At 43.2% G+C, this 24,882-nt stretch overlaps 1 pseudogene and 1 gene segment (V, D, J or C); both read left to right on the forward strand.

Moving 5' to 3' along the window:
• Positions 1–660: 660 nt before the first annotated feature.
• On the forward strand, positions 661–3,846 carry LOC140574257 (Ig lambda chain C region-like). The segment is given in 4 exon segments: positions 661–1,526; positions 1,641–1,966; positions 2,287–2,320; positions 3,309–3,846. Coding segments are annotated over 3 exon segments (615 nt in total).
• Positions 3,847–6,074: 2,228 nt separating this feature from the next.
• LOC140574249 (immunoglobulin lambda-1 light chain-like) lies at positions 6,075–18,061 on the forward strand (annotated as a pseudogene).
• The last annotated feature ends 6,821 nt before the right edge of the window (positions 18,062–24,882 follow it).

Below are 24,882 nucleotides of genomic sequence, written 5' to 3' on the forward strand. Positions count from 1 at the left end.
GCACCTACGCTCTAGTTTCACTGTTTGTTTTTAGATACGAGTATAATCATTGTACGGCGATGTGAGCCTTTTTTTTGCCTTGTTATTTTACATTTAAGCGGTGCCACTTGTCTGAGTTTGATCTAAGGATGTTTTCTAGACTGTATGTTAATTTATCTAGCTATGTTTGGTCTGATGGAGTGTAAGCTAAGGTCAACAGGTCTGGGAGGTTTTCAGTAAACTGTACAGCAGTCACTGGGGTTATTGCACGCTTTAGACAGTAGCGGGGGGACAAATTAACATTTTGCCTAAGATGTAGCTCATAGGGATTTAGATAATGGTCTGATATTACTGAGCTTTGAGGTAGAATATTTAGATGATCAATGCTAACACCCAGGGTCAAGAATAACTCTAGGGTATGATTACAGTAATGTGTGGGTGCAGTTAAGTTTTGTATAATATCAACAGAATCTAAGATCCATGCAAACGCCTTTGATAATGGATCGTCTGCTTTTTTAAAATGAATATTAAAGTCTCCTACTGTTATAACTTTGTTGCTGCACACTGCCAAGTCTACAGCAAAATCACAAAATTCTTTACAAATTCTGAGAAGGGCCCTGGAGGCCTATAAATATTTGTTAGTGTGAATGCATTCTTATTGGTGGCTGGATTTGATATATTATTGTAGAGAATCTCAAAAGAAGTGAAGGTGATACAGTGTTTTTGAATAATATCAAGTGTATTCTGGTAGATTATACATACTCCACCTCTTCTGCCTGATGATCAGGACTTTAGGAAGGCCATTCAAGAGCTGAACATAAGCCTGCTTTATCCATTCCAATCCATATATGTTTAGGGTCTAATTGTCACTACATTCCAGCTGATTAGCTGATGGTTTGAGGTTATGCTAAAGAATCATATCCCATGAGTCGTCATGCAAGGCTGCCATTGCCGAAAAGCTGTTTGCTCTTAGTAATAAATCATGCTTTCTCTCACGTGATTCACTGCAGTGTTATATGTGTGGTGTTGAACTAGATAATGAGTTTTTCAGGTATTTGTATAAATTACTGTTCATAAGAAAGATCAGAACTGTAAAAGTAAAGGAACCAAAAAAGTGCATTATCTAGCATGTCTTCTAGTCCTGCATCTTAGTTTGTTCTAATAAGCAAAAGCATTAATAAGTGAAGTAAATAACACTGATGGATACAACTGTACATGTAAAAGGAGTGGAATCAGGCAACAAGTAAGCAGTCAGTTCTTAAAGTTGATGTGTTGGAAGTTTGAGAATTTGAGTGGTATTGATAAGAGCCAAATTGTGAGGTTTTGTGGAGCCTATGCCTCAACGTATTTCACATATCAAGAGATTCATCTCCAGTTCAGTGACCAAAGTCAAAGCTGACTGCTTGATGTGGGATCCAGCCCCCTCCCTCAGCTCCTTATGAAAGCCTCCTCCACTCTCTCCTCTCTTCATCCTCCACTCTGTTCATCACTCTGCTGATCACACAGACATCATGCTGGCCACCCTCTGTGCTCTCCTCCCTGCTCTGGTATGTAAGAGATCTCCTCCTGCTTCTCTCTTTACATTGATGGGTTTGTTTGTTTCTGGTTGTGTTTAAAATGATATTGATGATCATCAGCTCCAATGTTGCTTTATGTTTTAGGGGTCAGTTCACAGAAAGTTCTGACACAGATCCCTTCAGTTCTGACAGACCAGGGCAGAACTGTCAGCATGGACTGTAACATTGCAAAGTATGAGAGCAATAGTGTCTCCTGGTATAAACAAGTTCCACAAGCAGCTCCTCAGTTTGTGTTAAGGATTCATTATTCTGATGGCTCTCCTGGATACTATGGAGCTGATTTTCCATCTGCACGCTTCACATCTAAAGCCTCTTCAAACATCGACTACCAGTTAATAATCAGTAATGTGGAGGTAGGAGACTCTGCAGTGTATTACTGTGGAACATGGGACAGCTCTGCTAGCTCAGCTGTATCACAGTGACTGAGAGCGTGACAAAAACCTCCTCACTGCTCACCTTCACTTCTCCATTTCATTCAGCACATTTCTCAGCTGGAGCAGAAAGGTGGGGGTAATAGGGGCAGTTCTCTTGAGCAGGACGTGTGAAGAAACCCCAGGAGAACAGAGATGTGGAGTTCACAGAGAGGGAAATGGGATGTGGAAGGACTCAGTGCTGATCATAGACAGTAGAGGAGAGAGCTGAAGTCTAGAGGACGTTTCAGTTCCGCTACTTTCACTTCTGAAACTGAGGAGGTTTTTGTACGGGTGAGGATATGAAGTGAAGCACTGTGGTATTCGGCCAAGGAACAAAGCTGATCGTCACTGGTAAGAAACACTTCTCTTCATCTACATTACACTGCTTCACTTATATTTTATTAAATATTCAAGTATTACCTAAAATGTGAAAATAGTTTGACTAATTGTAAAAAGCTTGGCTTGTAATATGATTATTAAACCATTCAACTATCCTCAAATGTTTTTGAATGTTTACTGTGTGTTTTATAGTCTGTAGAGTTTTTTTATAGTCTGTTGAGAAAAAAATATGATTTCAAATATGCTGCGTTATTTACATTCTTTATTGAAATTATTCTATTGATTGTGGATGAAGTAAAATTATACCTTCTATAAAATATCTGTTTTAAATCAATTTGTACAGAATTATTGATAACTGAAATCTATTTGATCTATTTAATTTAATACAAAGAAAAGAGTACAGTAGTCTACAGTCATACTCAGTGAACTTCAGTGAAATAATAACACACATTAATAAAAGTATATTTCCTTAAACAAATACAAAAATATCAGTTTAGAAAACAAATAAAGTATTGATCAACATGGAATAGTGGAACTGCAGCATCGGTCAGCAAATGACCTGAACTTTATTAGGTGCTGATCTTTTCTGTTGAGCAAATTACTGCTGTTCTACAGAAACCTAATATCTCCTATATGGCAACTTTACAGGAGAAGGAAAAACTGGAAGTAAATAACTACTATTTTTCAAAAAAGTATTTTATTCCAAGTAATTGCCAGTTTCAAATAATGTCAAAAAGATTTTTGGGTGACACTGATGAAATATAACCTGTTAAATTGATCTAATTTTTTGTTAATTAGAATTTTGTTACTTAATTTAACTTTCTTTTGTTTGTCAGATTTAAATATCCAGAAAAATAAATAAAATTAAAACATTTTCTAAATATTCTGCTTTTTCTGTCTTTAAATGTAAATTAATGTCAAACTTAAACATCTGTTTTTCTCTTCTGATATTCCTTTTATTTATTAAATCTTTTCGTCCTCTTCCTCTCTCTTTAATCAGACTCTGCTGTTTCTCCTCCTGTTCTGACCATCTTCCCTCCATCCAGTGAAGAGCTGAAGTCTAACAAAGCCACTCTGGTGTGTGTGGTCAGTGACTTGTCCACTGGTTTTGCTGATGTTCGTTGGCTGGTGGGCGGAAACCCGGTCAGCAGTGGAGTGACCACTGGCTCTGCAGAGCAGCAGCCCAATAAGAAATTCCGACTGAGCAGCTATTTGAGCATTGAGAGATCAGAGTGGGATAAAGATAAAGACATAACATGTGAAGTGTCTGCTGCCTCAAAAGCTACCAGTAAAAAGATGAAGAAGTCTGAATGCACGGACTGACCCTGATCAGATCTGCTCCACCTTCATCCTGCTCTTCTTCAAACTAACAGTCATTACTTGGCAGTGCTGAATAGAAACAGTAGTTTAGTGTGTAGTGAAAGAATGCTGATTTCATCAACACACACTGGATCATCTCCTGCTTACGTAGTCCTTCATCTTTTCTGCTGTACAATAAAGTTGTTTGATGAAGTTTAATAAAATGCAGAAGTTCAAAACTGTTGCTGTGCATTTTTCATGCTGATAGAGAAAACAGTCTCCTATTCTAGACATTATATCAGAGAGACTTCAGCACAGAAGCAGCAGAATCAAACACACTGAGCTGGAAAGAATAAGAGTGAGAAGGACTAAAAGAGGGAAACAGGTTTCTACAGCATTCTAAAAGGATCAGGAGTTTATAGAAACTCAGTTACAGGGAGATGTTGTGATATCTATGGTTACTGAGAACGCCACTGAAGATGGGAAAGGATGGTCTACAGCAGATCAGAGTCAGGGATCACTGTCCAGACAAGTGCAGTAAAGAGAGTGAGTTCAGATGGAGTTCTCCTGTGAGAGATTCAGATCTTCAGACTCAGACTAAACTGAACACCAGCTAAAAGACTGAAGTTCAGATCAAACCACTGGGAGACTTTTACTGAAGATTTACTGGAACTGATCCAACACACACAGATAAGAGATTACTGAGGGAAATATCTTCTAGATATTGATGAGCAGGTTATGAGTTTGGTCAGTGGAAGGATGTGAGATATTGGGATGTTGATCATCAGTGTTAATGTCACTGAAAATGGATGTAGTTGATTTCAATCATATCTGAGATACTGATGGATGTGCAGTTAGTTGGACTAAAAGGAGTGAATGAAGAAGGGCAGGTATGGAGTGGGAATAAAGTGGAGGGGAGCGGGATTTGGTGATGTTGTGAAGAGCTTCATCTGTCAGCAGAAGCGTGAACTACAGTCTACTGTTCAGCAGGAGAGGGGTTTACTCAGCAGTGCAGGAAGACCAGAGTTTGATGTGTTTCAGTAAGATTTGGGTGAATTTGTTCCTTTCTTGGTATTTTCATGTGCTACTTTTAAATCCACTCAAACTCTGCTGTAGGGGGCAGTGAAGGATCAGAGAGAGGTGCACTGATGTGGAGATTTCCCCAAGAGATGATCCGGTTCACTAATCAGTGTGTACCTCCTCTCTCACTCAGGATACACCTGCTGGAAGTTCTTTGTAATTTTAGCTTCATGTAAATGAGGAGGTCTCTCTGTGTATCATCTCAGAATGAGAGAAAAACAAACTCAACATATTACTGGTTTAAATTATTTTAATAGATAGATAGATAGATCACTTTATTTATCCCATGGGGAAAGTCAGTTTTTACAGCAGCAAAATTAAACAAGAGAACAGCATGATAAAGGCATAAAAGCATAAAAAGTGATTGTAGTGCAGTAATTACATTAATATAATGTAATATACAGAATGAATTATGTGTAATGTAACAGTGCAGTGACTACATTAATATAACGTAGTGATGCAAGGCATCCTGGGGTATCAGTACAGTATAAGTGATAAACAATAGAGTTTTAAAGTGGCAGTGCAGATGACAGAGCTGTGTGGCAGTACATACTGATGAACTGAATAGTGTCCGATTGAGAAACAGCGGGACTGTTCTATTAGTACACTCAGTGCACAATAATGTCCCGGCACAGTGACAAGGCGTTGTACAGTGAGATCGCTGTTGGGAGAAACAATCTCCTGTACCGTTCCTTGCTGCAGCGGAGCTGAAGGAGCCTGTTACTGAAAGTGCTCCGCTGCTTGACCAGTAGATCATGGAGAGGGTGGGATGTGTTCTCCAGAATGGCAGTGAGTTTGCTCAGAGTCCGCCTTTCCACAACCACCTCAAAGCCTTCCAGAGAGCAGCCCAGGACAGATCCAGCTTTCCTGATCAGTTTGTTGAGCTTACTGGCATCTCCACTCCTGATGCTGCCTCCCCAGCAGATTGCAGCAAAGAAGACAGCACTAGCAACAACAGATTGGTAGAAGGTCTCCAGCATATGGCTGCACACGTTAAAGGACCTGAGCTTCCTCAGAAAGTAGAGTCTGCTCATCGCCTTCCTGTACACAGCCTCTGTGTTGGCCTTCCAGTCCAGTTTGCTGTCCAGGAGGACACCCTGAGAATCGGACAACCTGACAATCTGAGAGAACAAAAAATTTAAAGGAAATATTTAATATATGTTTATCTAAGAAATATAAATATCATTAATACACAATATGTCCTGATGTAAACTTCAACACTGCTGTTTTACATTAGTCTCATTAAGTTACTCCATACAGGAGATATCTGATCATCAATCATTTATATATCCTTTCACACATGAGAGTGTGTAGAATGTCACATATAGTGTGTAGTCAGCTGACCCCTCCCTCTGTCCCCTCCTGACTCTCTTATAGCTCGTCCCTGCACTCTCTCCTTTATCTGCTCCTCAAGCTGCTCATCTCTTCACTTAGCACAGAGAGCATCACACACTGACAAGATGCTGCCAGCACTCTGCACTCTCTTCACTGCTCTCTCATGTAAGATTTCACAGCACTGGAGCTCCTCAGCACTTGCCTACATCTAATGTGAGCATGAAGAAATGTAACATGATGCTGCTTTTATTGCAGGTGTCAGTGGTGTGACTGTGGTGACACAGAAGCCCCCTGTTCTCACACCGACTAAAGGAGAGAAGACCACTATGCACTGTAATCTGGGGACTGTTACTAGTCGTGCTGCTGCTTGGTACAAACAGGTTCCAGGAGGAGCTCCACAGTATGTGTTAATGAACTATCATGGCTGGAGTTCTCCTTACTATGGATCTGGCTTCTCTTCTCCTAAATTCACATCAACACACTCCTCTCAATCAGATTACACTTTGATCATCAGTAATGTGGAGGTAGGAGACTCTGCAGTGTATTACTGTCAGACATGGGACAGCTCTGCTGGTGAGGGTGTATCACAGTGATTCAGACCATGACAAAAACCTCCTCACTGCTCACATTCACTTCTGCTGTCAGACAACAGTGAAAACAGTGGAGTTGATGTTTAATGTTTAAATGTTTAATGTTTAAATGGTTTTAAATGAGTATAGTTTAGTTAAATTAAGTAAATCATTAATACGATTTTAAATTAATTATTTGGGTTTAGTGGGTTAATTTTGTTAGCTCCCTCCTCCTGATATTATAATGAGTTCTTCACCTCTTTGATAGTGTTTAGTATGCAGTAAAGGTCAGACCATCCTAAATTTAACAATGCACTCTACATCTCATTCACCTCAAATTATAACACTCCTTTCAGGAGTACAATGAGCTTATTGTAAGAGTCATTTAGACATCAGTAAAGAACCTTCAGTCAAGCAAAATGACAAAGATGATAAAAATATCCAAAATTAAACCACTCCAGAGTGTCATTGATGTACAGCAATAAGAAAATACAAATATAAATAACATAATTGTAGCTGCATTTATTTAATTCATTTAATTATTAATATCTATATTTGTCAGGAAATAATCCAAGGAGAAAAGCATTTGAAAGGAATGTATATTTTGCTAACATCCCAAATCTTCATTAGCCTTCATAAAACTCCAGGAGAGTAACTCTTAACAATCCCTGGACTCACCGGTGGGACCAACATTTACACACTTCTATATCTCACGAATAAGATGAAGATAGTTTGTATTTTAATCCCTGTGGTTATGGAACAATAAACTGTGCTGTGAAGTTTGCTTGACACATAGTTAAAATGAGAAGCTGAGTATGTAAAGAGTACGAGGACGAGGAGGAGGAGTTCAGGGCGTGGTGCTTCTCCCCAAATTAAATTATGACACAGCTCCACTTGGTGGGTGAACACACTTTCACATACTTCATCCATATGTTGTGTATAATGTTAATCTGGCATGACATGTATCTCTGCTGCCTTGTCCCCTGAAAATCCTTCATTATTAGGATATGATAGCACTGTGAGGAATGATGGAGTGTGTGGTTGAGTGATAATCAGTCTAGTCACTGTCTGCGAGGAGTTTAGCATGTTTTCAGTTGGGTGTCTTTCTCTAGTCTACAGCAGTTATCTGTATCAGCATGTAGGTGGAGGACGACATGATGTTCAAGAGAACATGAACATGAAAATATTCATTATTGCTTTCTACCAAACAATACACATTTGCACATTGCCATTAGAAGGAGTGTGTTTCTCAGTGACCCCTCCCTCTGCCCCCTCCTGACTCTCTTATAGCTCCTGTATATAAGTCCCTGCACTTTTTCTTTTATCTGCTCCTCAAGCTGCTCATCTCTTCACTCAGCACAGAGAGCATCACACACTGACAAGATGCTGCCAGCACTCTGCACTCTCTTCACTGCTCTCTCATGTAAGATTTCACAGCACTGGAGCTCTTCAGCACTTGCCTACATCTAATGTGAGCATGAAGAAATGTAACATGATGCTGCTTTTATTGCAGGTGTCAGTGGTGTGACTGTGGTGACACAGAAGCCCCCTGTTCTCACACCGACTAAAGGAGAGAAGATCACTATGCACTGTAATCTGGGGACTGTTACTGGTAGTGGAGCTCGATGGTATAAACAGGTTCCAGGAGGAGCATCACAGTTTGTTTTACATAATTATCACGGCTGGAGTTCTCTTCGCTATGGATCTGGCTTCTCTTCTCCTAAATTCACATCAACACACTCCTCTCAATCAGATTATACTTTGATCATCAGTAATGTGGAGGTAGGAGACTCTGCAGTGTATTACTGTCAGACATGGGACAGCTCTGATAGTGAGGGTGTATCACAGTGATTCAGACCATGACAAAAACCTCCTCACTGCTCACATTCACTTCTGCTTTCAGACAACAGTGGAAACATGAGAACTTCAGCAGAATCCCAGACCAATCACTTACCAATCAAAAGAGCTGTTAAAAGCTGTACACTCACACGTTTTAAAAGTGCTGGGTTCTCTAGTACAACACTAGGAGAATCATGCTGGATGATACCAAAGAAAGAAACAGAACAAAACCTGACCATTTCCTGACCTGAGTCAAAATATAGCTACAAAATAAATAAAGTAAAATAACCATTCTAATCTTCTCTGACCAAAAAACAAAATACATTAGCCTAGGGCAGTGTTTCTCAACCGCACACATAGGTCTTCTCCCAAAATTCTGTAATGTCATAGCTCTTGACTAGACATCAGCTTCTGGAGATATTCTATTTTAATATTTTATTAATATTCTTGGCAGATTTGGTAGATTTGTTGGTTTCCTGACACGGACATGCTCTGTAAACATAGCTCACATTTGAGGACAGCTCAAGTCAAGTCAATTTATTTGTATAGTGCTTTTTACAACTGATGTCACAAAGCATCTTTACATAATTAGTAAAAGAATAAATTAGTAAAAGCAAAAAATAAATAACATAAAAAGACCCCCAGTGAGCAAGCCAACAGCAACAAGGAAAACAAAGAAATTTGTTGTCAATATAAAATTTACCTGGGAGCCAGTGCAGTGCCAAGTCTAACATTAAGTCTGATAGTTTATTTCTAGTGTCTTTTGGATCTAAAAGGAGAACCTCAGTTGTGTTACTGTTAAGAAGGAAGTTACGGGACATTCAGAGTTCTAGATCCTTTACACCATCAATTTTGCTTTATCTAAATTTATCAGGTTTGGCTGATATATAGAACTGTTTGTTATCTGCATAACAATGGAAATTAACTGAGCCCAGTGGTAACATAAACGTAAATAATAGCAGCCCTAAAATAGAGCCTTGCGGAACTCCATATCTTACTGTTGTGTAATTTGAAGATAACCTTTTATCTTTATGAACTGATAGCACTCAGTTAAATATGATTTAAACCACTGCAGGGCTGTTCCTGTGATTCCAACCATTTTTTTCTAATCATTCTAGTAAAATAGTGTGATCCATCATATCAAAGGCTGCACTGAGGTCAAGTAGGGCTAATAAAAGATATGCAGCGTTGTTCAGAGGCAAAAGGGAGATTATTCGTAATCTTCACTAGGGCTGTCTCCATGCTATGATAAGGGTCCGAATCCAGATTGGAATTTCTCCAACATTTAATTTTTACTCTTGTATAAGCAGAATTGTTTTGCCACAGCTCTTTCTAATATATATTTGATATAAATGAATTTAAGATGGATCTGTAATTAGACAATACACTAGGATCAAGAGTAGGTTTCTTGATTACAAGACAAACAAGGAAACACCTGCAGGGAATGGATGATGCAAGACTTTAATAAACAAAAGGCAGGCTAACAAAAGAGTGGGAATACAAACAAGGGAAAAATTAGGGTAGTATCAGAATAAGGGACAAAACTGATAAACAAGATAAACTTGGCAACGCAGGTGGGACTGGAGCAAAACAAAGACAAGAAAGCAACAACAAGAACAGAGTTACCCAAAACCACTCCTGACAGGACTTGTGAGCGGAGTCACGGTTTACCTGCTCTAAGATTGAAAGACTCTGCACTTGGGCCCGTTGGTCACGTGATCGTGGTAGCTCACTCAGTAGCGCGCCGGCCCTCCAACACGGCGGCCTGGGTTCAAACCCCGCTGTAAGTGAGCACCACATTACAGAAAGATCCAGCCAAGACATGGACCCAGCAGAGATGTTCAATCTAGAGCAGGTAAAAGCCACTCTAGCTAATCAGGGGGTGACTGTGAGGAGGCATGAGCAGGCCCTGCAGCAGATCCTTTCTCAGCTGCAGGGTCTGACAAATCTAGTAGCCCAGCACACTCCTGAACCTCCCCAGGAGGAGGCTGCCCCTGCCCAAGCAGCCATGATTCCTTATGCTGAGCCCCCTCTACCAGCCCCAGAGCGCTATGCTGGTGAACCAGGAGGATGTAGAGGGTTCCTCCTTCAGTGTTCACTGGCTTTCGAGCTGCAACCATCCCACTTTTCTTCTGAGCGTGCTAAGGTGGCATACATCATCTCTCTCCTCACCGGTAGGGCATTAGCCTGGGCCACCCCGGTGTGGGAGCACCAACCCCACGTATGTGCCTCCACGGCCCGGTTTGCGGCTGCGCTGTCACAGGCTTTCGACCTTCCGCTCCATGGAGAAGAGGCAGGGTCCCGCCTCCTGCACCTGCGTCAGGGAAAAAGGTCGGTGGCTGAGTATGCCATCGAATTCCGCACGCTATCGACAGAGAGTGGATGGAATGCCAGCGCTCTCACCTCGGCTTTCCACCATGGTCTCGGTGAAGAGCTCAAGGATGAGCTGGCCTGCCGTGACCCTCCCACCTCCCTCGATCGACTCATTGAGCTGGCCCAACGGGTTGATAACCGTCTCGAGGAGAGGCGAAGGGCGCGGAGTGCCAAAGCCCCTCGAGCTTCTAATGGCCCACCGGCTGTCTCTGGCTCTTTTAGGGGGTTAGAGGAGCCTCCTGATGGTGGTGTCCAGCCCATGCAGTTGGGGCACACTCGCCTGCCACGGCAGGAGCGTGAAGCCCGCATGCGTGAGGGCAGGTGCCTCTACTGTGGGGTCTCTGGGCATCTCCGTTCTGCTTGCCCCGAGCTCTCTGGAAAAGCCAAATGTCCGTCAGGGCAGGGGAGACCACTGACTGACCTGACGCTTCTCCCTCGGGCCCAGGGGGTATTCCTCAATGCCACACTAGCGTCAGGGATGTTTGAGGTCCGCTTGCCTGCCTTCTTGGACTCTGGAGCAGCAGGGAACTTTCTGTATGCTGGCCTTGCCAGGAAGCTGGCCCTGCCGCTGGTCCCCTTAAGGGAGCCTATGCCCATAGCAGCTATAGATGGTCGGTCACTGGAGCCCGGGGTGGTGTCCCACCAAACCCACCCTCTTATGCTGCGAGTCGGTCCTCACACCGAGCGGATAGTGTTTTTCATCATTAGTGCTCCCGACTTGCAGTTGGTTCTGGGTTTCCCCTGGCTCCAGCGGCACAACCCCCATGTGGACTGGCTATCTCGGTCTGTCTTGGCATGGGGGCCAGCTTGTCAGTCCTCCTGCCTCAAGGCCCCAGGGGCTTCTGTGGCTACCGACACCGTTCCTGAAGGTTTTGACCCCTTGCAAGTGCCGAAAGAGTACTGGGACCTTCGGGAGGTGTTCAGCAAACGACAGGCCCAATTGCTGCCCCCCCACAGACCTTTTGACATTGCTATCAACCTCCTCCCTGGCACTACCCCCCCTAGGGGTAGGCTGTTCTCGTTGTCGGCGCCAGAACGCCAGGCAATGGAGAACTATGTCCAGGAGGCCCTGGCTCTGGGGTTCATTCGGCCGTCCACTTCCCCAGCCGGAGCCGGCTTCTTCTTTGTGGGGAAGAAGGATGGGGGTTTGAGACCCTGTATTGACTACAGGGGTCTCAACAAAATTACCACCAAGGACCGCTACCCATTGCCCCTCATGACCTCAGCCTTTGAGGCACTGCAGCAGGCCTCCATCTTCACCAAGCTGGACCTGCGCAGTGCCTACAACTTGGTTAGGGTCAAAGAGGGTGATGAGTGGAAGACGGCGTTTATCACTCCGTCTGGGCACTACGAGTACCTCGTCATGCCATTCGGATTGATGAACGCACCCGCCGTCTTCCAGCGCTACATCAACGAGGTCCTCAGGGAGGCATTGGACAGGTACGTGTTCGTATACTTAGATGATATCCTCATCTATAGTAGGTCTGTAGACGAACACGTCACCCACGTCCGCCGGGTTCTCCAATTGCTCCTGGAGAACCACCTTTTTGTGAAAGTAGAGAAATCTCATTTCCATGCGCAGACAATCTCCTTTCTGGGCTTTGTTGTGTCCCACAACACCCTGCGCATGGACCCGGCCAAAATCAAGGGCGTGGACAACTGGCCGCGTCCAACCTCTTTGCGCCTAGTCCAACGCTTCCTTGGGTTCGCCAATTTCTTCCGGCGGTTTGTGAGGAATTTTGGCTCCGTGGCAGCCCCTTTGACCGCCTTAACAAGAAAAACATCGGGGAGGTTCGTCTGGTCCACGGAAGCCCAGGAGGCGTTCGACACGCTAAGGCGCCTGTTGACCACGGCCCCGGTTCTCCAATTGCCTGACCCAGAACTCCCGTTCCTTGTAGAGGTGGATGCCTCTGAGGTAGGCGTGGGGGCTGTCCTCTCCCAGCGGTCTGGTCCTGGCCAGAAGCTGCACCCCTGTGCCTACTTCTCTCACCGCCTCACCCCTGCGGAACGGAACTATGATGTGGGTGACCGTGAACTGCTAGCAGTAAAGCTGGCGCTGGAGGAGTGGAGACACTGGCTTGAGGGAGCAAAACATCCCTTTCTGGTTTGGACGGACCACAAGAATTTGGCCTACATCCAGCAGGCCAAACGTCTTAATCCGCGCCAGGCCAGGTGGGGATTGTTCTTCACTCGGTTTGATTTCATACTGTCATTCCGACCGGGCTCGAAGAACACCAAGCCCGATGCTCTCTCTTGCCAGTGGGAGCCCCCTCCTCAATCAAACACACCCACGACAATAGTCCCCAAAACCCGGATCGTGGCGCCCGTCCGATGGGGACTGGAGGACGCAATCAAGCGGGCTCACCTTACTGAGCCTGATCCGGGTGGTGGCCCCCCGGATCGGCTTTATGTACCCGGGCCTGTAAGGGAACGGGTGCTTCAGTGGGGCCATGCGTCTTCCCAGGCAGCACACCCAGGGACTAAGCGCACGCTCAAGCTTCTGCGGCGGCGGTTTTGGTGGCCCCGCATGGAACTAGACGTACGAGCTCATGTGGCCTCATGTTTGGTGTGCTCCCAATGTAAAGACCCCAGAACCAGGCCCACTGGTCTACTACTTCCGTTGGCCGTCCCCTCACGTCCTTGGTCTCACCTGTCCCTTGACTTTATCACTGGGTTGCCCCGGTCACGTGGCAACACGGTGATTCTAGTCATTGTGGACCGGTTCTCCAAGGCTGGCTGCTTTGTGGCTCTCCCAAAGCTGCCAACCGCTAAGGAGACGGCCGAGCTGGTGCTCAATCAGGTGGTCCGGGTTCACGGACTCCCCTCAGACATCGTGTCAGACCGTGGGCCTCAATTTACCAGCCGGTTCTGGGGGGCCTTTTGTCGACTATTGGGGGCAGAGGCCAGCCTCTCATCTGGCTTTCACCCCCAGTCTAATGGCCAGACAGAGAGGGTCAATCAAGACCTGGAGCGCACCCTCCGCTGTCTGGCCTCCTCCTCCCCGTCTACCTGGTCTGATCAACTCATTTGGGCGGAGTATGCACATAACACCCTCTGGCATTCATCCCTGGGAATGTCCCCCTTTGAGTGCCAGTATGGATATGCTCCGCCCATGTTCCCCGGACAGGAGACGGGGATGGGGGTTCGTTCGGCAGAACTGCTAGTCAGGCGCTGCCGTAAGACCTGGCAGAAGGCCCGCAAGTCCCTTCTGTCTGCGAAAGCTACTCAGAAACGCTACGCTGACAGGAGGCGGTTGCCAGCTCCCACTTATCGCCCTGGGCAACGGGTTAGGCTTTCAGCCAAGGATCTGCCCTTACGTGGTGCCCCTCGCAAGCTGGCTCCTCGTTACATCGGGCCATTCAAGATCCTTCGGCGGGTCAATCCTGTTGCCTACCGCCTTGCCCTTCCCCCTTCAATGCGTGTTAACTCCACCTTCCATGTGTCCCGCCTCAAGCCGGTCTTGTGTTCCGTGGGTTCCACCGATCCGCCGGGCCAGCGTACAGTTGGCGGTGCGCCAGCTTACACTGTCAAGCGCCTTCTGGACATCCGGCGGGTCCGAGGCGGGCTCCAGTACCTTGTGGACTGGGAGGGTTATGGCCCGGAGGAGCGGTCCTGGGTGCCCTCCCGCCACATTCTGGATCCCGGGCTCGTCCGGGCATTTCGTCGGGACCGTGTAGCTGGGTTGGGGACGTCGGGTGCCGCCCCTCGGGGGGGGGGTCCTGTAAGGGGTAGCTCTAGGGCAAGGCCTCCTCCTGCCACCAGGGGGAGGCCCCGAGTCACCCCAGCTAGTGATTGAGCCCAATTCCCTACACCTGGGCAGTAGGCTATATAGGCACACAGATCCAGTTGCCCCACTGCTGGATCTTTTGATTCTGGTGGTGTGTGTATCTGTGTGCCTGTGTAGTCTCGAGTGGAAGGCTGAGTGTGTGTCACTCCCCTTCGTGTGTTTCCCTCCCGAGTCTCTCTCCCGGTGTCTGTGTGTGTGTGTGTGTGCGCGTAGCACTCATACACTCGTGTACCAGAGGAAGGCAGGAGTGTCTGTCTTCCCTGGTGTGTGTGTCTGTGTGTGTGTGCGCGTAGCACACATACACTCGTGTTACAGAGGAAGGCAGGTGTCTGTCTTCCCTGGTGTGTGTGTCTGTGTGTGTGTGCGCGTAGCACGCATACACTCGTGTTACAGAGGAAGGCAGGTGTCTGTCTTCCCTGTAACTTCTCAGTTTTCTGGTTTCTTTTGGGAGATCCTTTTTGCTCTTCAGTTGTTTTTCCCTCTAGAGTTAAAGAGGTAGCCAGTTCTCCCCTGGCGTCCTTTGTTATTAAACCCATCTCCTTTTAAGTTTCATTTGTTGGCCGTTTTCATAACTGCCGCTTTGGTGAAGCGGCAGAGCGTCAGTCTCGTGACGCGGCGGCCTGGGTTCGAGTCCCGAGAAATTTTACTTTTCATTTCCGGTTTACCTGCTCTAAGATTGAAAGACTCTGCACTTGGGCCCGTTGGTCACGTGATCGTGGTAGCTCACTCAGTAGCGCGCCGGCCCTCCAACACGGCGGCCTGGGTTCAAACCCCGCTGTAAGTGAGCAACACATTACAGCAGTCAGTTCTTAAAGTTGATGTGTTGAAAGCAGGAAAAATTAACAAGTGTGAGAATTTGAGTGGTATTGATAAGAGACAAATTGTGAGGTTTTGTGGAGCCCATACCTCAACGTTTTTCACATATCAAGAGATTCTTCTCCAGTTCAGTGACTAAAGTCAAAGCTGACTGCTTGATGTGGGATCCAGTCCCCTCCCTCAGTTCCTTATGAAAGCCTCCTCCACTCTCTCCTCTCTTCACCCTCCACTCTGTTCATCACTCTGCTGATCACACAGACATCATGCTGGCCACCCTCTGTGCTCTCCTCCCTGCTCTGGCATGTAAGAGATCTCCTCCTGCTTCTCTCTTTACATTGATGGGTTTGTTTGTTTCTGATTGTGTTTAAAATGATATTGATGATCATCAGTGCCAATGTTGCTTTATGTTTTAGGGGTCAGTTCACAGAGAGTTCTGACACAGACCCCTTCAGTTCTGACAGACCAGGGCAGAACTGTCAGCATGGACTGTAACATCGTATGAGGGCAACTATGTCTCCTGGTATAAACAAGTTCCACAAGTAGCTCCTCAGTTTGTGTTGAGGATTCATTATTCTGATGGCTCTCCTGATCTATATGGAGCTGATTTTCCATCTGCATGCTTCACATCTAAAGCCTCTTCAAACATCGACTACCAGTAATAATCAGTAATGTGGAGGTAGGAGACTCTGCAGTGTATTACTGTGGAACATGGGATGACTCTACTAGCTCAGCTGTATCACAGTGACTGAAAGCATGACAAAAACCTCCTCACTGCTCACCTTCACTTCTCCATTTCATTCAGCACATTTCTCAGCTGGAGCAGAAAGGTGGGGGTAATAGGTGCAGTTCTCTTGAGCAGGACGTGTGAAGAAATCCCAGGAGAACAGAGATGTGGAGTTCACAGAGAGGGAAATGGGATGTGGAAGGACTCAGTGCTGATCATAGACAGTAGAAGAGAGAGCTGAAGTCTAGAGGACGTTTCAGTTCCGCTACTTTCACTTCTGAAACTGAGGAGGTTTTTGTACGGGTGAGGATATGAAGTGAAGCACTGTGGTATTCGGCCAAGGAACAAAGCTGATCGTCACTGGTAAGAAACTCTTCTCTTCATCTACATTACACTGCTTCACTTATATTTTATTAAATATTCAAGTATTACCTAAAATATGAAATTAGTTAGACTTATTTTTAATTGTAAAACGTTTGGCTTGTAATATGATTATTAAACCATTCAACTATCCTCAAATGTTTTTATGAATTTATACTGTGTGTTTTATAGTCTGCAGAGTTTTCTGTAAAAAATATGATTGTGGAAAATTTCAAATATGCTGCGTAATTTAAATGTTTTATTGAAATGATTCTATTGATTGAATTATACCTTCTATATAATATGTGTTAAATAAATTAGTACAGAATTATTGATAACTGAAATCCATTTGATCTATTTAATTTAATACAAAGAGGAGAGTACAGTAGTCTACAGTCATACTCAGTGAAAGTCAGTGGAATAATAACATAGTAATAAAATTATTTTTCCTAAAACAAATACAAAAATATCAGTTTAGAAAACAACTAAAGTATTGATCAACATGGAATAGTGGAACTGCAGCATCGGTCAGAAAATGACCTGAACTTTATTAGGTGCTGAACTTCTCTGTTGAGCAAATTGCTGCAGTTGTGTAAAAACCAAATATCTCTAAAAATCCAAATACTTCAAGACTTTTTGTATTTGGATTTGTCTGATCATCATGAACTTCTGATGAGAAAAAAATGCCCGTTCCAAGTTATGGCAAAAAGTATGAAACAATGGAAACAAGAAAACAAGGTTTTCGTGTGACAGTGATGAAATATAACCTGTTAAAACTGAAAATGTTCATCAATTTCTTTTGTTAAATGATAATCTAATTTCTCTTTCTTTTGTTTGTTGCTTTATTATTTTTAGTAAAATTAACAAAGAAAAAATAAAACAATTAAAGTCTATTTTCTCCATATTCTACTTGTTTTGTCTTACAATGTAAATGAATATAAAGACTGAAAATGTCTATTTTTCTGTCCTGAGTTTCTTTGGGGTTTTTTTCCCTCCATTTAATAATATCCTCATCATTTCTCTCTCTAATCAGACTCTGCTGTTCCTCCTCCTGTTCTGACCATCTTCCCTCCGTCCAGTGAAGAGCTGAAGTCTAACAAAGCCACTCTGGTGTGTGTGGTCAGTGACCTGTCCACTGGTTTTGCTGATGTTCGTTGGCTGGTGGGCGGAAACCCGGTCAGCAGTGGAGTGACCACTGGCTCTGCAGAGCAGCAGCCCAATAAGAAATTCCGACTGAGCAGCTATTTGAGCATTGAGAGATCAGAGTGGGATAAAGATAAAGACATAACATGTGAAGTGTCTGCTGCCTCAAAAGCTACCAGTAAAAAGATGAAGAAGTCTGAATGCACGGACTGACCCTGATCAGATCTGCTCCACCTTCATCCTGCTCTTCTTCAAACTAACAGTCATTACTTGGCAGTGCTGAATAGAAACAGTAGTTTAGTGTGTAGTGAAAGAATGCTGATTTCATCAACACACACTGGATCATCTCCTGCTTACGTAGTCCTTCATCTTTTCTGCTGTACAATAAAGTTGTTTGATGAAGTTTAATAAAATGCAGAAGTTCAAAACTGTTGCTGTGCATTTTTCATGCTGATGGAGAAAACAGTCTCCTATTCTAGACATTATATCAGAGAGACTTCAGCACAGAAGCAGCAGAATCAAACACACTGAGCTGGAAAGAATAAGAGTGAGAAGGACTAAAAGAGGGAAACAGGTTTCTACAGCATTCTAAAAGGATCAGGAGTTTATAGAAACTCAGTTACAGGGAGATGTTGTGATATCTATGATTACTGAGAACGCCACTGAAAATGGAAAAGGATGGTCTACAGCAGATCAGAGTCAGGGATCACTGTCCAGACAAGTGCAGTAAAGAGAGTGAGTTCAAATGGAGTTCTCCTGTGAGAGATTCAGATCTTCAGACTCAGACTAAACTGAACACCAGCTAAAAGACTGAAGTTCAGATCAAACCACTGGGAGACCTTTACTGAAGATTTACTGGAACTGATCCAACACACACAGATAAGAGATTACTGAGGGAAATGTCTTCTAGATATTGATGAGCAGGTTATGAATTTGATCAGTGGGAGGATGTGAGATATTGGGATGTTGATCATCAGTGTTAATGTCACTGAAAATGGACGTAGTTGATTTCAATCATATCTGAGTTACTGATGGATGTGCAGTTAGTTGGAGTAAAAGGAGTGAATGAAGAAGGGCTGGTATGGAGGGATAATAAAGAGGAGGGGAGCGGGATTTGGTGATGACGACACTAGTCACTTTAAATACACTCTGCTGCTACCTTCTCCATTTACTTCTCTCTGTATTTTATTTTCATTTTTACATATATTTTTATATATTTATGTATATTTTATTTATTTAAGTACTGCTGTCTGGGTAAAACTGGGTCCTTGGATACCACAATTTCGTTCCACCCCATGTACCACATGTGATGCGAATGACAATAAAGTCTCCTTGAATCCTTGAATCCTTGAATGTTGTGAAGAGCTCCATCTGTCAGCAGAAGCGTGAACTGCAGTCAACTGTTCAGCAGGAGAGGGGTTTACTCAGCAGTGCAGGAAGACCAGAGTTTGATGTGTTTCAGGAAGATTTGGGGGAATTTGCTCCTTATTAGGTATTTTCATGTGCTACTTTTAAATCCACTCAAACCCGGCTGTAGGGGGCAGTGAAGGATCAGAGAGAGGTGCACTGACGTGGAAATTCCCCACAGAGATGATACAGTTCACTAATCAGTGTGTTCCTCCTCTCTCACTCAGGATACACCTGCTGGAAGCTCTTTGTAATTTTAGCTTCATGTAAATGAGGAGGTTTCTTTGTGTATCATCTCAGAATGGGTGAAAAACAAACTCAACGTTTTACTGGTTTAAATGATTTTAATCTGAGAGAACAAAATTTAAAAGGAAATATTTAATATATGTTTATCTAAGAAATATAAATATCATTAATACACAATATGTCCTGATGTAAACTTCAACACTGCTGTTTAACATCAGTCTCATTAAGTTACTCCATACAGGAGATATCTGATCATCAATCATTTATATATCCTTTCACACATGAGAGTGTGTAGAAGGTCACATATAGTGTGTAGTCAGCTGACTCCTCCCTCTGCCCCCTCCTGACTCTCTTATAGCTCGTCCCTGCACTCTCTCCTTTATCTGCTCCTCAAGCTGCTCATCTCTTCACTCAGCACAGAGAGCATCACACACTGACAAGATGCTGCCAGCACTCTGCACTCTCTTCACTGCTCTCTCATGTAAGATTTCACAGCACTGGAGCTCCTCAGCACTTGCCTAAATCTAATGTGAGCATGAAGAAATGTAACATGATGCTGCTTTTATTGCAGGTGTCAGTGGTGTGACTGTGGTGACACAGAAGCCCCTTGTTCTCACACCGACTAAAGGAGGGAAGACCACTATGCACTGTAATCTGGGGACTGTTACTGATAGTGCTGCTCGATGGTATAAACAGGTTCCAGGAGGAGCTCCACAGTATGTGTTAATGAACTATCATGGTGATAGTTCTGCTTTCTATGGATCTGGCTTCTCTTCTCCTAAATTCACATCAACACACTCCTCTCAATCAGATTACACTTTGATCATCAGTAATGTGGAGGTAGGAGACTCTGCAGTGTATTACTGTAAAACATGGGACAGCTCTGCTAGAGAGAACGTATCACAGTGATTCAGACCATGACAAAAACCTCCTCACTGCTCACATTCACTTCTGCTTTCAGACAACAGTGGAAACATGAGATGATAGGCATAGGGAGGGATTCTCTTAGCAATATCTTGGCAACTTTAGGTCTTTTTTTTAACTTTTTGGTAACTATTACTATCATGCTGTTATGCTAAGCTGAACACATTATTACTGTCCATAACTTTATAGATCTACTAGCCCTATGAACTCTCAGCTGGTTGCCTTTGTCTTGTCTTGCTTCACAGTTAAAAATGAAGAAACAGAAAATACCTTTAATACATTTAAATCAGAGGCTACATATCGTCCTTTCCTAGAATCACATTACAACATTCAACCACTGCCTGTCTTCAACTTCATCATAGGTTCTGCCCCTGTTTTGGAATCGAGGTTAAAGATCTGATTCACCGGAAACAGTAAAACTCTGTTATGTGTGTAAGGAGCTCAGATGATGAGACCTCTGATCAGCAGGAAAGACCAGAGACAGAGACAGAGATGCTTGTTGAGATATGTTTGCTTGTTTGAATCGTTTAAAATTCTTGATTTTTTACAGAGAGCAACATTAAATAAGAATGATTGTTAAAATGTGAAGAATAAACTAAATCTTAAAATACATTTGAATGAATACTTAAAAAATACTCATCTCAAAATGAACACTCCTCTCTCTCTGATTTCATTTTAGCACACACCTCAAACACACAGCAGAGATGTCTAAATCAGATGGACACAGATTCAGTAAATCAGATGATATTCAGTGAAACTAGTGATCATGAATTGTGTGTATTCAGGTGTTTGTGTGTGTTCAGTTGTTTGTGAGTGTTCAGGTGTTTGTGTGTGTTCAGGTGTGTGGTCTGAAGGATGCTGTTAAGCACATTGTTCTGTAACCTGTTCAGTGGACTGATGAACTGATGGCTGGTGTTTATATGATAAATGAATGTGAGAGAAGTCAGTAGATGACTTTATATTTGACTGAAAATCAGACAACATGCAAAGGACCATAATCTTCATTTCTTCCATAATCTTACTTTGTTATTCCATTACATCCAGACTTAAAAACCCCAGAGCTTAAAGAATTTCACTACAGGTATAAAGACTCTTTTACCCACATGCTGAGTATATGTCAATTACACCACAGAAAACTGGGAATTGACATGTAGCCACTGCTGCATTTCTTCCAGATGTAAGTTTCTGTTACTGAGTATAAATTATGAAAATGATGCAACTGTGGGAAATAAAGGGGCAACAAAAGTGTATTTACTAAAAGCAGATTAGAGATTCACACTTCCAAAAATGAACGTTAGCAGAACAGAGCACAACATTTTACCTCCATAACTGCAGATTTAGGAAGAAACAGAAGGATTTTCAGCAAAGTTGAAATATCCCTTCCAACATTTAGGCCTGTAATCATTAATAAATCCATAGACAATAGTTTTGATAGTGCAGAGATCTGTCTTCTAAAATCTATTTGGGAGACGTGTTTGAGTCATTTGTCGTTGTTGACTAATATTTTATTTCTGATGGTTCTGTTTATGGGGTTAATATGATTTAGTGAAAACAACAAGACAATGGTAATGACTGATTTCTTCTATGTGAAAACGGATAGACAGAATGTCGAAATGTAACAGTCAATGTAATACTCTACTGTAGTGGACTGTGTGTTTTAAATAAAACAAACGTGGATCCATCAGAACAGGTAAGCAGTTTATTTCTCTATTAATACTTTTCCTGTTCTAACTTTCTTCTCATTATTTGTATAAAAGCAATATATAAAATATGTAATAGGTAGACATGCATACATACACACATCCTAGTACAAACATTTAATTTCCAATTAAAGAATAAATGTTAATCAATTTTTAATATTTAACATTTAGTTTCTGTAACGATGTGGTGTGAGGTTTATTTATTTATTTAATGATACTACCCATTTTTCAGGTTTATTATTTTATGGTGTGTGTAACAGATGGTGAATGTCTTAAATCAATATAAGATTAGTGTTTGGTGAGACTGTGGCTGTGGTGGGGCTCGAACTCCCAACCCTGGAAAAGGGAACCCAGTTATAAAAGCTATATAGAAAAAAGGGCAGGAAAATAAACAAAGGAAACACCAGGGGTGGTGTGTACTCAAACAAAGGACAATCTAAACCTCTTTTCAACTCAAATTATTTTTTTTTTCTAGTTTTGTTTTTTTTCACCACGGATTACAACAAACTCTTTTTCAACTTAAACTCTTTCTTTCTAGCTCTTGATTTTCTTGTCTACTTGTAGCATTTACTCTTTTCTTTCAGCTTTTTATTTAGATACATTTTTCTGACTGTTCACAACTCAGACCCACTATTTCTGTTCAGCCCTCTACAAAGGGGCGACGGGGGGATTGTGTTTGGCTGGGTGTATTTATACCGTGCCACACAGGTGAGTCTGGTCAGCCTTGATTACCGCTTGGGCTTCTGGGGCTTGGAGTTCTTTGCTCCAGCTCCACCAGCTTTCCTACTTTACTGGCCAGGCCCCCTGCTGGTGGCTGACGGTACACACTGCCTGCTTACAGCTTCTCTTCCAAACACACATGATTATAGCTAGTCCAATATGTCCAATAACATCTGTTAATCTGTGGTTAAATGAAGAAACAGAGATTCACTGAGAATCCTACCCGAAATCAGCCCGCGTTTATTCCTGAACTGCGCATGCTCAGTGCTGGAAACTAGCGACCAGACAATCAACAGGGCTGTAAGCGCCACCTACTGGTTGAATGGCCGAACAGCATGTGAGACGAAACAGTAGTTTGATCACGAAAAGAAATAAGAGGGGGGTCTGTCTTACATTAAACTTTATATAGAGGCAATTTCTCACCCCTCTAAAACTGCAATTCCTTTCCTGACCACCAGAGGTCCGGCTCACCGGAATACTCTCACACCTGCCCTCAATCAGGACCCTCATCAGCCGCTCTACTCACACTCCCTCCACACAGCTACTCTCTGAGAAGTGCTGCTAGTTACACCTGTCTCAGTGATCCCTGCCCTTGTGTGTTTGATAGTCTGTGTTCTTTGGACTGATCTTTGACCGTTGATCTTTGGTTTTGTCTTTTTGACAATTGTCTATAAATGATGATAAACCCAGCACATGGATCCGTCTCGACTCCTCGAGTCTACAGGGGCGAGGAGACATGCGCTTAAACCCCTTTCTGCAGTTTTCTGATTCTTCATGTAACAGACTCCGATTTCTTAGGTCTGAGTAAGATGAAGAAATCAGATGATCAGAGCTGGATTTTAGCTCAGTAATCTGAATTTTCACTGCATGTATAACGTTACTTTTTAACCGCTGTCTCAGATTTCTCAGTTTGAGCATGTGTGAAAACAGACTGTGGAAATCAGCAGAAATCAGCAATCAGCGTTTAATGCCTGTCTCACACTGCAGGATATTAAATCCTAACCGATGTGGAAATCGTGAGAGACTCCAACCATAATGAGATTTTCTTCACAGATTTTCTGTCCTTGATCGTTGTTGGTCAGTAAAGTCCTCACAGTGCACAATCTGATCTGAAGGAAACACCACACACTTTCAGACTTTGCAGGGAACAAGAGTCTCAACCGGCGGCTCTGAATCTTAAACCCTCGCAGGAGTTTCTCGTAAACTGATCCATTGCACAGAAAAAGCCGAGAGCAAAAAAGAAAACCGGAGAATCATATTTGTGGAACTAAAAGCTGTTTATGGGGGCAGTGAGAATCAGTTTGCTCAGGAAACACTTGTGTTAGAAAAAATGGAAGTAGTCATTTATAATGCTCAAAAGTAAAACTTCCCCCTAAATTAGACTCGTATCTCCTCAGCCTCTGCGAACACACTGCTACAAATCTGCAGGTGAGTAAAATGTGGAGAAACTGTTCATATAGAGCTTTAACAGAAACACGAGCTCTACCCTAGTTTAAGCAGACGGGGTCGCTCATGAGAGGGGTGATGTTCTTTTACCCTCTCTTACAGAACCAGAACGAGACACATGAGGAAATGTCTCACTGTATTTAATACTGATACTGGTGATATTACAGATTAAAGCCTTATGATTATGACTGATTTTATTTATGCTTGTTTTAACTCACTCAACATCCAGCAACACCCCTGTGCAGGGTAATGGTTCAGCTCAGGTGACGCAGGAGTGGGGCTGACCCTATAAGAGGTAGGGGATGGTTAAGAAAGGGGGGCTTGCAGATACTTACCTCACAAAGCAAGCAGTCTGAGAAGGACTAGAGCTGAGAGTAAAGTCCTGTGGTCCAAAACTTATTCTACTTTCCTGTACTGCCAAATAGAATGATCAAGTAACGAAGTACAAATACTAAGTTACATTACTTAAGTATACATTTTAGTTATTCATACTTTACTGGAGTAATTATTTTATTATTTAGTAAATAAAAAATCTTTCCAGATAAATCGCTCCATCCGGAAAGTGAGACTTAGCAGACGTATGAAGCCTAGTATGAAGATGTCCGTGACAGAGACTCAAGAGAACTCGAGTGAAATGTCCCAACGGATCGGCTTTTAACCATTAGCTCAAGTATGGAGGTGCTGGTCAGTTCTTGGCTTTGTAGGCCAGCGTCAGGGGTTTGAATCTGATGCGGGAAGCAGCTACAGGAAGCCAGTGAAGAGAACACAGCAGTGGAGAGACATGGCTGAACTTTGAAAGGTTGAAG

The sequence above is a fragment of the Salminus brasiliensis genome, chromosome 12 (genome assembly GCF_030463535.1).
Source record: "Salminus brasiliensis chromosome 12, fSalBra1.hap2, whole genome shotgun sequence".
Lineage (NCBI taxonomy): Eukaryota > Metazoa > Chordata > Actinopteri > Characiformes > Bryconidae > Salminus > Salminus brasiliensis.